This window comes from Argiope bruennichi, chromosome 2, assembly GCF_947563725.1.
Source record: "Argiope bruennichi chromosome 2, qqArgBrue1.1, whole genome shotgun sequence".
In the NCBI taxonomy this organism is placed as follows: domain Eukaryota; kingdom Metazoa; phylum Arthropoda; class Arachnida; order Araneae; family Araneidae; genus Argiope; species Argiope bruennichi.
Window position 1 is genome coordinate 92,338,899 of NC_079152.1, and position 15,004 is coordinate 92,353,902.

General features: G+C 27.1%; 1 protein-coding gene across 3 annotated transcripts in view; it reads right to left on the minus strand.

Annotated features, from left to right (window-relative positions):
* LOC129954847 (solute carrier family 15 member 2-like) overlaps positions 1 to 15,004 on the minus strand; it is a 93,789-nt gene that overhangs the window by 53,869 nt on the left and 24,916 nt on the right. The window contains exon 1 of one of the 3 annotated variants that reach the window (XM_056068179.1): positions 13,345 to 13,513. The exons of the other annotated variants lie outside the window; for them this stretch is intronic. Coding sequence (XP_055924154.1) covers positions 13,345 to 13,380 — 36 coding nt within the window. The 5' untranslated portion in view covers positions 13,381 to 13,513. Of the gene's footprint in view, positions 1 to 13,344; positions 13,514 to 15,004 lie in introns of those variants that run through there. 3 annotated transcript variants of the gene reach the window in all.

A 15,004-nucleotide genomic window follows, 5' to 3' on the forward strand; every position in this document is an offset into this window, starting at 1 on the left:
AGGCAGTTTGATAATAACAAAAGTTTTTTTTTTTCATGTTGATTATTGTAAGTTAACATTTGTGTTCGGTCATAATTCGATTATTCTTTGTAGAATTTCCTAGTCAAGTTATTAAAGCAATTAATTTACATCAAAACAATCTTTTCGTTTCTATTAACAACTTTTTAAATTCAGACAGCTAAGTGGCCATAGACGCGATATATTCTTAAAAAAAAAAAAACTTGTAGTAGGTTTACCCTTTGCACATTCGTATACTTTATCTCCGTTTATATAAAAATAATTGTAATACGTTCGCTACTATTTTTAACACGTTTTTTTAAACTCGCTTTCTTGTCTGTCGGTTTGTTTTTCCGTTAGGTACAAATTTTGTCATTGATTTTAAACTAACATACCGATGAGCTGAAGCATTAAACTTTAAAGAAAGCTCAAAACTGGTTGATAATGCAATAGTAACTCGCTTTCTTTTCTGTTCGCTACAAATTTTGTAATGGGATGTACCTTACGAGAAAATTAGTTTAAAATCGATTGAAAAAAATTTCTTTATGGGTTTATAAATCAGTATGGAGTTAGGAGAAATTGTTCTATACATTTTAGCTTACTTTAATCATTTGTATCATTTTTTTTTATGTAAATAATTATTTTCACTTAGTAACGGACGTTTCTCTTTTGTTCAGTTTAATTCATAAGCCAAAGTTGGAAATACATTCTAATCTCGTATTATCTTTCTATTTTTCACCATTCTGAAATTATATTGAAAAGGAAAGTTCATTGCACTGTTTTTGAAAGTATTTTATTTTCTGAGAACAAGAATCTAACAACAGAAATAAGTAAAAATAATGATGTAACCACATCAATATGATTACTCCACAAAATAAAAGTGAGAAATATGAAAAAAATTTAATCCAAAAAATGCATAATAAATAGAAATTAATCTAAAAGTTTAATAATTGCTTTTAATGAATTGTAAGGTAGATATTACAATGTCCAACTGATAGTTCAAATTTTTGAAATTTTTCTCTGTGAGTATAATAGTAGGAGATGAAATGATTCGTAACTCGTTTAAGCAGAAAACTACTTAAATCATTCTTTTCTTTATGGAATATTTCTATTATTTATAGATAATGCCATATCCACAGCAAAATTGTTGCGCAAGAAGTTTAAAAATGAGAAACATTACACTTACCAAATGCAACGGAAGCAACATAACCGGATATTAATGAATTAGTCTTATTATAATGAATAATAATAAATTAAAATGATACGAAAAATAAAGATTCTTGTGAATATTTTATCGGAAATTATGTAGATTATTTTAAGAAAAATTATACGACTTATCAAATGTAAGAAGCTTTAACTAGAAAAATTGGCTATTACAATGAATTCTTTCAGAATCAAAGACGATTACTTCGAGAATTAAGAAAGAGTTCCAGCTACCCGTGTAAGCAAGAAAATTCAATAGAATATTATCTGTGAACAAACGGATTTCATAAAGAAGCATGAGAAATTTCCATAGACTGATTACAACCATCGACGATGATGAAAATGGAATATGAATTCTGAATCTTGATATGATGAATAAAATTATTTATAGCTTCTCAAAAATATTATCATTTTTTTTTTATTTCAAACTGCGTTTTGGTACATTTTAAGAAACTAATAACAAACGGTCTTGCCATATTGCAATTAATTTAAAATAGATTAGATAAAATCTAAGTCTATTCTTTTTAAGAAAAAATTTCAAAGAAGCAACAACAGAGTGTTTTGCCATTTTACAAATAATCTAATACCTAGAATCCCTCTTATAGGTGATCATTCTTAGGAAAGTGTAAAATATTTTTCTTGCACTCATCTATAAGAACACAAAGTTTCAAGTTTCTTCCTGCAAAACTTTCTGAGATATTAAAAGATAAATTTATTGATTTAAACCATTTCTCTAAACTTCTGATACGTGTTTAAGCGAGACTTTCGTTGTAATTTTTAATAAATATGCATATATCTACATCAAGATTATTAAAAGAGCAGAAACAGAAAATAATAACGCATTTATTAACTTTTATTAATTTTTTAAATAAATGATCAGACAATACATTGATTTAAGTGCTTAAAAACTTGTCCAAAATGAACACCTTCATTACCTATACAAAATTGCATTTTTTTAACAACCTTTGTGCTCATGCAAACGAGTTCATAACTGGAGACATACAATTTTTTGAATTCATATACAAAAGTCTGCACAGTGTGTACTGCCAAAGGCAATTCAAACAGTGATGAAAAGGTACAGTGAGGTTATCTGTAAAGATAGTTCCGCGTTCAATCTGTACAGATGGCTCAAAACGGAATTAATAAGCAGTGTGGTAGCTTGTGTTTTTGAAAAAAAAAAACGTTTTGGGGGAGAAGATAAAGTTGAAGAGTTTCAATATATACTTGAAACCCACTACTCTGTTTTCCAAGCAGAGTATTTTACAATATTTCAAGCCTTAAATTGGAAGAACCATAATAAATTATTTGTTCGTTATCATACATTTACAGACAATCTAATTGCACTGAGGACTTTTCAGAAATTTAATCTATAGAAACATTTAGTAGATGTTAAAGGTCTAATGGATAGTAATATATCACTATACTGGGTTAAAGCCCACATTGTATCATAGGTAATGAACTGACAAATAATGTAGCCAAAGCTGCTTCAATTAGACCTGCATCTTATAGAACTTACTGAAAGAACAATCAAAATTCGTCTTCGTAAAATTCTCATCGATGAATGGTAATAAAGATAGAAAATTAGTGAAAAATGCTGCTTTAACTTTAATATCTTTTCTCAAATAAAAAGAAATAGATATACTGAAATCTATTTCTTTTATCCAATATTTAGACCAATTAACTACAAACCATGGACTTTGTGGTATTGTTTTAAAAGATTCAATTTTAGAAAATGTAAATGTAGTTGTGGTGATGATTCTGATAACATTTCCACTCTGTATTTTTAAGTTTCCTATTCTTCATCATTTAAAAAGATTTTATAAACCTCAACAAAATATTTCCCACATTTTATGAGATAAAAAATTGTCTATAAGAATTTAGATTTCTTTTCTTTGGATTTCTTTTTCTTTGGGTTTCTTTTTCTTTCACAATAAAAGCAGGCTTTTCCAAATAGAATAATAATACATTCTCGTTTTCTTCCTCTATCTGGACTATCTTCCCTATATTAGACTCTGCCTATGTCGGAATCATTTGTTATTTTACTATAGACAACAGGATTTTTTTGTTGTAATTGAATGTACCTTATCGAATACCATTTTTGTATTCTTAGTGATATTAAGAGTAAATGCTTTTTTACAATTATAATTAGATTTAAATTAGACTCTAATACTACCTGTGCCTTTCAAAGTATGCACAGTGAAAATTAAGTATCATTACATTTAACAGTAGCTCCTAAGTATAAGAAAAAAAATAATAATAAGACGTCAACTTTTTTTCTAGACTTTTATTCCTGACAATGGACTCCACTTAAAATGTATATATTAATCTTTTTTCTTGTTTCCCTTTCCTTTCAAATTCTTTTCTTTTCTTTTTTATTGTTTGCCTCTATTTATTTTTCTGTTTCCTAAGTTTAAATTATACATCTTTGGAAAATTTTAATGTTTACTAATTATGTTTGAAGGATGCAGTTATTGTGTAATATTAAGTAAGTACTGCTTATGCCGTTCAAATCTTCTCCATGGTTTTTTTTTTTTTTTTTTTTTTTAAATTTTGGCATTGTATTTTTTTGGCTGACTACAGTTTTCTTTACACCAATCACATATGCAAATGAAAAAAAATTAAAATAATGGCTAATCCTTGGACGGCTATCTAAATTGCTTTTTAATTTTAATTATAACCTTTTTTACAGCTTTTTTGTTTTTTTTTGCACACAATCATTATCAGATTTACAATCAGTCTTAGTTAAGAAATAATACCAAGAATCAAAATATGTCGGGAATAGGAAGACGTTTGTATTTTTCTACAATACTAAACTAGTATTAAAATTATATACAACATAAATTGGCAGTATTTTTAAACATTCATCGTCACTGCGTCATTGTTTCAAAAAGCACATAATTGCAAGCAAAGAATTTTATTTTTTTACTCGGTATTCCAGTAGTTTTCAGAGGTATCTTAAAAGGTCATTTTCTTTTCCTTACTTTATAACTTGAAGCTGCAACTATCAACCAATCAAAGTGAACAACATTATGTTTGAATAGCAAACTTCTTTCTAGTCAGGATAATCAGTTGATGCGTAACTATTTATATTTATATCTACCTTTTTTTTCTTCTGTTGAATAAATTTGTATTTCTAAAATAAATTTTTTTCATTTAAATTTGAGATAAATTCTAGATTTAAAAATACGCATATCTTTATGAATTTTGAAAATGGAAAAGTTAAATTTCGAATGTACATAGATGAATGTAAGGAAAATGGTTAATAATTTAATCTATAAAAGACATATAATTTTTTTAAAAAAAATTTAATTATTCCAATAAAAACTAAAGCATTTTCATAAAATTTTCTACACTACTTAATGAAATTTGGTTATTGGTAATATATGCCTAAGTGTAATATTTACGAAAAATAAGTTTTTTCCTATTTTTTAGGGGGATAACTATATAAGTCATATATTATAAAAAGGTAATTATTAGCTTAATTAGAATAAACTTTCTATCTTCAATAGAAAAGAAAGTATAGTAAAATGAATATTTTAACCCCCCCCCAACACTTCCTCCTCTTCTGAGCTGGATGACTCCCGAACTCAAACTTCCTTTACTATATTAACCGCCGATTCAAATCAAATGGAAACCATTCCAATAATTATGTTTAAAAGTAAAATGAGCAAAGCGTTTTGCTGAAGTTAATGTTAAGCTGATCGTTGAGATAGGTTGATTTTCTAAAAGGAATGAATTTAGATCGGTTAGGAGAATCTGTACCTCTTTTAAATCGAGAATAAGACTTACAAAACTATTAACAACAAATTATCTAGGCTTTCAAGAATTATGCATAGAAATACTAATCTGTAATAATTTATATTAAAGTTGAATTGATACGAGATTTTCAAAAACAAATGAAAATCAACGGTAAAAACTTCATTTTTGAAAATCAAGTAAAAATTAGATGAAATTCGCCGCTTTCGTAGTGTTCGTTTTAATGAGTTGAACAATTGCATTAAATAAAAGGTTAATATCATTAACTTATAACATAAACAATTTTCTGGTATATATTCATATAAAGATGTCGCTCATAATGCACGACAAAAAAATGTTAAGTAGCTAAATCTTCTCGAAAAAGATCTTAGAAAATATTCTAAAAGCACTCAAAACGAATTTTTTTCCACTGTATATTTTGTTGCTGCGATCTTTAATGTAATAATCTTTCTAGGCTGGCATACTATCAGTAAATTGCGAAAATATGATGAAAAAAATCGTTCAAATTGTTGTACAAGAATCACCATTAAACCTAAAGCAACCAAATAAGCTCATAATTATTTGTCGGGTAGTAGAAATTCACTAAAAAAGAGATTTTTAATATTCGAATTCGATTTTCAACTAAGAATTAATCAAATTTTCAAATATACATTCGTTTTCCTCATTAAATTCCAAGGATATAAGTAAACAAAAAAATCTTTTTGATTAGTTTAAAATTCAAAAAATAATCTTTTCAGTGTTAACAATTTTACACCTGCACAGTCTTTTCATCAAATTGCAACAAAGTATTCTCCAAAATTATTATTATAAAATGTATTAAAAATAATTTTAAAAATATCTTCGAATATATATCATAATAATACTTTTTATTGTTTTACTTGCTGGATTTACACATGACAGTTCCGACGATGTTAGATATATTTTTTTTTGTATGTATGTATTATAGCTATTCTAGATAATTAAGAATCAATTTAAAAATAAAATAAATAAACATACAATATACATGAAAAAACAAACATACGAATTTACATATATCAATATACTTGTAATATCCGAAACATATTACAATGTTTATGATTTGAATCTCTCTCTCTCTCTCTCTTTGTGATTAGCTAAATAAAGTGCATTTTTTTATAATTCAAATTAGAATTACACACAGCCAAAAAACTTTTAGTCTTCAATGCGTTTCATATTTTTAAAGAATCTTTCAGAGAATATTTAGATCGTTAAAAAACTTTTTTCGAGATGTTTATAGAGCCTGAGTAATATTCCTTAACAGTTGAATGTAAAGAACAGAATCATAAATTTCGTAAGATGCAAAACATTCATAGCGTTTTTATTTTGCTTATGCCGCAGAATTTAATTTAAATATTAATAAATTCCATGTGCACTTTTTTCTGTTCTTTTTTTTAATTGTTTTATTATATTTTTCTAATTTTTTTATTATATTTTTAAGAAACTTTTTTCGAGATGTTTATAAAGCCTGCGTAATATTCCTTAACAGATGAATGTAACGAATAGAATCATAAATTTCGTAAGATGCAAAACATTCATAGCATTTTTATTTTGCTTATGCCACAAAATTTAATTTAAATATTAATAAATTCCATGTGCACTTTTTACTCTTCTTTTTTTTTAAATTCTTTTATTATATTTTTCTATCCGGCTCTTAGTATTCAGTAGCACTTAAAGCTTTCAACTAAACAAAAATTAAATAATTTCTAAAGCTAATATTTTATTGATATCAGTTAATCGATATTAATTTGATTATCGAGCCAGATGAACGCTGAATGCAACTAATTATTCATCAATATCAATATGCAAACAAAACTGCTGAGACACAACATCTCGTTATCGGGAACATGAAATTATTGCATAATTCATATAATCACATTACCAAACAATGGAAAATAATATTGAAAAAAAGATTAGATTACTATTCTTTTTATAATAAACAATGTTTTTATCATAAGATTCTAAGATCTTTCAAAAGATATTCAAGGTCTGACCTTCGATCGTGGACTCTGAAGTAAAAAGTTAAGAGAAAAATCCAAATTTACTCTGATAAGAAAAAAAAAAAAAAACTATGCAATTAATTAATTCAGAAAAAAAAAATTCCAATAAGAAAAAAAACTATGTAATTAATTAATTCAGAAAATTTTTTTATTCCAATAAGAAAAAAAACTATGTAATTAATTAATTCAGAAAAAAAACTTTTATAAGGTAGATATATTTAACATATCATAATTTTTTTTTGAAAATTAATAATTGCAGATTATCTAACTTGTTGCTTCAATGCAATTTTTTCTTTAAATTAATAACAAGAAATTATTTTTTAAGATTCCAAATTTTAATAAATACATTAGCATTTATAAAAAACAATGTTTTTAGACACCTGAAAACAAAAATTTCATAGAGATACGAAAAGTTATAAGAAATGAATATAAATATGGGTAATAGAGATATTTAAGTAAGATTCTCTATCTAATTGAAAATGTCTCTTTAACTTGAGAACTGTTTCGAAATTTCCCATTTTTTCAAAAAAAAGATTGTTTGTTTTTAACTATCGGTGAAGATTCAAATTCAATCCTCAAAATGGTATTCATATTTAATACTATAAGCACAAATTGTATTACCAAACAAAATAATTAAATAAATTTTGCATCATTCATTAAAAATTATTGATTACTTACAAAATAATTTTTTGTGTTGTAAATAATTAATTTTTAAAAATCGCTGGCTACAGTCTGTAATTTTTTCAGAAGAAATTGTAAAAATCTTTTATGTAATAGTATTTTTAAACATATAGCTAAAAGTTGATAACTAATAAAAACGTATCTCGTTTTATAATAATTTATACGTAAAAATATTTTATGTTAAAATTTTTTGCATAAAAAAAACTTTTATTAGAAACATTTATTACGTTCTACGAATTTCATATTCAGATCACAAATGTTGAAGCAAAATATAAGTTTTAATAGTTTTATGGCAATTAATGAAATTTTAATTTTTCATTAGAAATAAAAAAATTATTTATATCAACGGTGGGTATTGGATTTATTGTATACACAGTATATAATAATACTCAAAAATGTATAAATAAATTCATTAATAAATAATTATTTAAAATTTTCTAATGCATCATACTCTTAAGATGGACTTCTTGAAGAGTTCTTAATATAGCTTTCATCTACTTCCTTAAAATTTCATAATTTATCTGCATTGAAAAATTTTTATTAAAACCAACTCTAGAAACTAGAAAGGCATGTTTAGTAATGCAAGGTAGAACACAAGGGGGAAGAAACCGGAACCACTATGAAAGCATTCAGAGCCGATATATCTTTAAAAAGGAATTTTGCCGAATTAGCATTTATTTTAAACCACGCGATTATAATATTCTCAGTTTAATGTTGTACAGTTATAGTTGCAAAAATTAGACTTTGAAAAGTATGGGAAAGCCGAAAGTTTGCAAAACGCAAAATTTAAAGTTCTATTTGAAAAGAAAGTTAGAAACTAATTAATTTTAAGAACGCGAATAAAAACTGAATTTATTATAAAAAAATATATATTCTATTTAATTTAATTTTCTATTCTATTTAATTAATTTATTTTTCTATTCTATTTAATTTAATTCTATTTATTTTATAAATATATTCTAATTTAATTTAACTTCACATTAATTACTTATTTAAGCGGGTTTCCCATGCCTCTCGGGATGTATAGCTGTAACTTAATATTTTAAACTGCTACTCAGGCAGTTTTTTAGCTTCGGCTCCAATTTCACTTTCGGAACGGGAAACTCCTTTCGAAACAATTAAAATGTCGTCTCTTCCATTTTTTGCTTTAATAATCGTATCGATGAAACTTCGTCCTCTGCAATGGGCTCAAATTATATCTGAAAATTTCATTTGCAATTTTTCAAATTAACAATAAACTAAGTTATGGTTTTTTTATACCCTTTCTTCAAAACTTTATAGCACAGTTCCCATTATTTCTTACCTAGAGAGTAGAGATAATAAAAGCAGTAATGAAAACCTTTCATGCTTCTTGTTCAAGAAAATTTGTGATTAAAATAACACGCGAAATTCACTGGAATGTTAAAAAACGATTTCAGGAAAAAAATTCCAATTAACAAGGAAAAAAATTAAAAATTAATTACAATGTCTTAACACTTTCAAAATATATTATTTGTTTGACAAAACTTCAACATTTTGTGCACATTGTTAAAGACTGGGCCTGTTGTTTTCAGTGTATGAACACATAAATAAAATAATAAAAGGAAAAGATAATATCAAATTCAAATATCTATTTCTTGAACTTCCAGTTGAATAATTTTCTTTCAAAATCGATTTTAATAAACAAACAGCAGAGAACTCGATGTTGATTACCCCCCCCCCTAAATCGAAGTCTTACAGGAGACAAATAACAGAATATTACGACAAATTCTTAATTGAATAATGAGAAGTATGTTTACTGACAACATAAATATTACTTCAACCATTCTGAACAAACATCTAATCTTGACTTAAGGACAATTACCATCCTATCTTATCATTAGAGAAAATTTAACTCCGCAATATTTTCTGTTTGATTCAGAGGAATAAAATTTTACACCAACTACATCTTTTGCAATATGTACGTGATTAGGTTCGTGTATAGACACTAACAATTTCAGTGTGCAAATATAATCACAAATTTATTTAATTTTGCACCCTATAATGAAATCCATCAAAAATCCCACCCTATTCTTTATAGAGTTTTGAATCTTCAGGGGAAACGCAGGGAAAAACGAAATTTATCAAATTGTCGAGAGAGAGAGATACTTCCTAAAAAGTACAACAATTCCAAATAGTACCGATTTTTGTTGCTGCGCATGCTCAGTAACATCCCTTCCCCCAGGGAAAAGGAAGAAGTGTCGAAGGAAAAGCACTCTACTCTTTTCCAAGATCGTTAGAAGCAGGATTTTAGATGCTACAGATTTTTTTTTTTTTGACAGCTGAAATTTGAATATAAATAAAAAAAAGGGGGTATTTAATAATGAATAAAAAAACAATTTTGAAAATATCGTACTAACATTTTTATTTAAGCAAATATGAAAGAAAAGTTTCTACTTCTTATTTATGTGAACTAACACATTTTTTTTTTTTTTAGTTCAGCTGTAGTTGAACAAATCTCTATAAACCAGAGAGAGGAATTCAAAAAAAGTTAGCAAAAATATTTATTTTAAACTTTATTTTGTATTTCAAATTAATTAAGAAATATTCAGCTTATTTATATATATAATTAATATTAGCTTATAATTAATTAATATTAATCAGCTTATTTATATATATATATATTCAGCTTATTTCAGCGTATATGAAAAAAAATTAATTTTAATTTTTTGTTATTAATATTTAAATTATTCAATATCAACAAGAAACGGCACTAATTCAGTTATGCCGAAAAGTATAACTTAAACTACAATGTAGTGTAAGCATCATTTAATCTATAATGCTGTGGCGCTACTATAACCTACACTATAATATAAGCATCATTTAATCTATAATGCTTTGTTGCTATTGTAATCTACAATATAGTGTAAGCAGCATTTAATATAAATGCTGCGGGGCTACTATAACCTACAATATAGTATAAGCATCATTTAATCTATAATGTTGTGGTGCTACTATAACCTACAATGTAGTGTAAGCATCATTTAATCTATAATGCTGTGGCTCTACTATAACCTACAATGTAGTGTAAGCATCATTTAATCTATAATGCTGTGGTGATACTAGAACCTACAATGTAGTGCATGTTGAATAGCTCCATAATTGACGTTGACCTGAGCCACCAATGAATATATATGTTACGGATAAAGACCGAAATCGGCCAGATCACGAATTGGCCGGCCAATTCGCGATCTGGCCAACGTTGCTGTAAACTTACCGGCCAATGTCCAATCTTTTCTTGATTTCGGGCTTTGGCCGGCCAATTCGCGAAATGGCTAAGGACGATAGACCAAAGTAGAAAGAAAGGAATCAAGAGCACATTGTTTTACACCCTGTTAAAAATGAAGTATTTAAAAATGAGTAATTCTGTGTACTGTTTTTTTTTTAAGTACAATTGTTTCAGAAACGAGTTCAAATATAAGTGACACCTCTGAGTTAAAAATAAGCTTCTAATATATAAAAATATGATCTCGTGTTATTCTGTTCTCATATTAAAGCCATAATAGAAATTATTCAGTGAACGTATATACTTTAACAACGTGATAGCGTGAAGATTAGATTTGTGCCGTTTAAAATGGAAGAATTATATCTTGAGCAAAGGCGTTGCGTATCGTGTATGAATACAAAGGCAAATTGAGTATTCAGTTTTCAATTACCTTTAAGGGTGATCCTTAGTCTTTTTCTACTCCATGGACCTAATGTTAAAGATCCCAGATCACATTGTCTCCCGAAATGTCGCTTCAAAAAATATGAAATTTTTTGCAAAGGCAAATAACAAAAATAAGGGCTAATTAAAACAAATATGTAGGACAAATAGTTTTGTTATTAATATCATTTAAAGACATTTCTTTGTTGGCGCCATCTGTCGAATTTCATCAACAACATGTCCTTATTTATATTTTATACATAAATATCATTATATTTATTTACCACTAGTCGCCTTTGGCGACCAGCCGGTTCACCTGTATTAATGATCGCTAAAATTTTCAATTAATGCAAATTGCTCTCTTAATAGCTTTTTATGTAAAATATTTTTGAGCTTCAAATTTTGGTAGTTATATGATTCAGTCGTACTTTTATGTAGACCTTAAACAGTTCTGTTTCATTGTACTACTTTCCCTAATGTTCTGTCAGTATCCATAAAATTTCTACTTTAAACTAAAGTGGAAATGTTAAATTGCAATCAATATAAAAGCTTTTTATATTAAAGCTAACCATGTCTTTTTTTTAAATATGAAAATTGAAATCAGAGTCGTTCAGCAGTGAAATCTGACCGATTTATGAAGTTTTTATGCATCAATTTTAGAACTATTAACATTTTTATACTCACAGGCCAATCACTGTCTGCAAAGGATTAGCGTAGCAGAACCCTGCAGAGGATTAGCGTATCTTCATTGAGACAGTCGGTGAAGTGGTCTATTATCGCCAGTTTTTATAGAAAAGTGATATTGAAATTTCATAAATCAGTCAGTTTTAGTGATTGATTTAGTTGGTTGGAGTTCAACAATTTTTATTAAAAATATTGGTGTCTCAAGAATATTTTGTTAAATATGATTCAAAGGGTAGAGGACCTATGTAAAAATTTAAAATTCCTGATTCATCGGAGCATTTATTGACTAAAGTTATATTAAATATAATTATTTAGTTAATTTAGACCATTTTGTTAGCAAATGTATGCCCCAAATTAGCTGATGGTAGCTGATTAGAATGATTATCCTAAGCATATTAAACTATGTTTGCCTTAAATTAAATTGTTTTATTGAATTAATAATATAGGTATTGTCATAGAAAATTTTCCTCCTTTTACTTTTCAGAAAATATCTTATTTCATTTTTTTTTTCATTTTATACAGACACCTGCAGAAAATTACAGTTTTGTTTATTAAATTTGCAATACTAGTTTATTTATTTTTTAATTTAAACTTCTATCAATGTGATGGCAACACGTTGATAAAAGCTATTTTTTTTTTAATTCGACGTGCTCGTGCAGATTAAATTTTAGCATAATTTAATCTAAGCATAATTTATAAATTAAATTTTAAGCTTTAATTTGATGCAAAAATCGATTTTGTGCTATAATATTTTCTGGTTATAGCGACAAAACGCCGAAATTACGCTTAATTTTTAACTAAAATTCTAATTAAAAATTTTAAAAAATCTCTCCACGGTGCACATTTTCAATCTCCAAGGTATATATATGCCAAATTCAATAACTGTTTGTCAAACGGTTTGGACTGTAGAGCGCCAACACACACACACACACACAAACAGGCGCGCGCGCGCGCTCACAAACATACATTGAGTTTTATTTATAAGTATAGGTTATCACATCGGGCTTTGGCCAAGGATTCCCGGCCACTTCGCGAAATGGCCAGCCAAAGTAGAAAATACAACATTAATTGCAAGTATTTCGAACTGGCCGTATTTCGGGCTTTGGCCGTAACATATATAAAGAAGTGTTAATAAGAAAAGATATAAAAATGTTGATAACAATCAATGAAAAATTTACAGTTAGTACGCATCACTATATTATACATAAAATCAATGAAAAATTTACAGTTAGTACGCATCACTATATTATAAATAAAAAATAATTTAATATATGATTATATTTGTTATGGCATTTAAAAAAAAATAAGTAAAAAAGGCTATAAAATAATAAAAAGAAAACTTACAACATCGTAACTCCCTTTGGATTTTGCCTTAAACATGTTGAAAGGAGCTCAAAACATCAAACATTAAAGCGACACATAAATCATAAAATGAGATATCAAGGTAAAATTTGCATAAACACCAAATACCCGACGCATTAAACTATGCCAGCATTGTTATGACAAGATAGAGCAGCACATGATCGGTATAGACAAAAGTCAAATAAAATGATAACATTAAAATGTGAAGTGCTCGTTTTTCTAACAAAAAAAATATTTATCAGCATTATTTGTATAATGATAAAAGAAAAAAAAGGTAGTAGGACAATCAGATACATTCCTGGCGAATCAGGATAAACAGATAATTGTCGTAATTCCTCTTACAATGTGAAATCTTTCAGGCTCTAAAATATAATTGGGTTTCAAAGTCAAATTTCAGATAAATTTTTGATTCTATTTTGTTTCACTTTAAGAACACTGTGGGCTCGATCTAGAAAACAAAGGGAACATTTCTTTTGACGTTTAGACTTACATCTACATAGAATCGCAACATCATCGGGTTTTTTTTCATTGAAATTGTTTATCTAATTGTTTATTTTTTGCATGAGATCAAGATGAGAATTCTCTATCTATAAGGAACAATGACTGCCTACGCTTTATGTGTCATAGTCATAGCGATTATAGATTTGAATTTAGAAATAGGTCTGAAGATGCTTAAATTCAAGATGGTATAGTCGACTTATGGTACTTCGCAAGAAATGAATCGAAAAAATAAACACAATCACCAAATTTTTAAAAAGAATGAAACATATTTTTAAAGCCAAGCCAAGATCAGACATTATATCTAATTTAGAACATATATTCTTAAATTGATAAAAAAAAATATCTTACCATAACCTCAAATAGACGAAATTGGGTGCGTGTGCATGCGTGCGTGTACGTGCGCGCGCGTGTGCATTGTATAGAATCTCTCAAAAAAGAAAAAAAGAAAAGAAGTTTAGAAGTTTGTTGATTTTATAAAGCAATAAAAAAGAAAAAAAACTTGCCAATAATAAATAATTGAATCTTTACTTTTTGGTTGATTCTAAATCCACTGCAATTTTGTCATGCATGATTTAATTTAAATTTTATCCGCCTCGGTGTTTTTTAAATTACTGTGGTCATAAAAATACACAAATTCCAAAAGTGTGTTTCCAGACATTAAACGTACAAATTCTTTGAAATCTCGAGAACAAATTCTTTAATGGTTACATTACTCTCTTCTTTTGCACGATTCGTATATCAGAAAGAAAAACGTACAAAATTCAAAGACACACGCACACATATTGAACATCTAGCTATCTACTTTTATTCATTTCCATAAAGAAACAAGAAAAGCAAATATTTTGCAGTGTCATTATATGTCTCACGTGACAGTTACTTCACCTTGGTAGATAATTTTACTTTTACTGCTTTGATATATGGCATCTTTTCTAGGAATGAAAGAAAATCAATGTATAAACTTAAGATGAATCTTTCCTTCATTAAAAAATATATTAATTGAATTTTAAAATTAAATATCAGATCTTTTTATAAATATTATCTTTTATAATGAAGCTCAATTCCTGTACAAATAAAAAATGTAATTAATGAAAATGTTATTTTCGGACACAAACAATGAATTAAATTTGCTTGAAGCAAAATA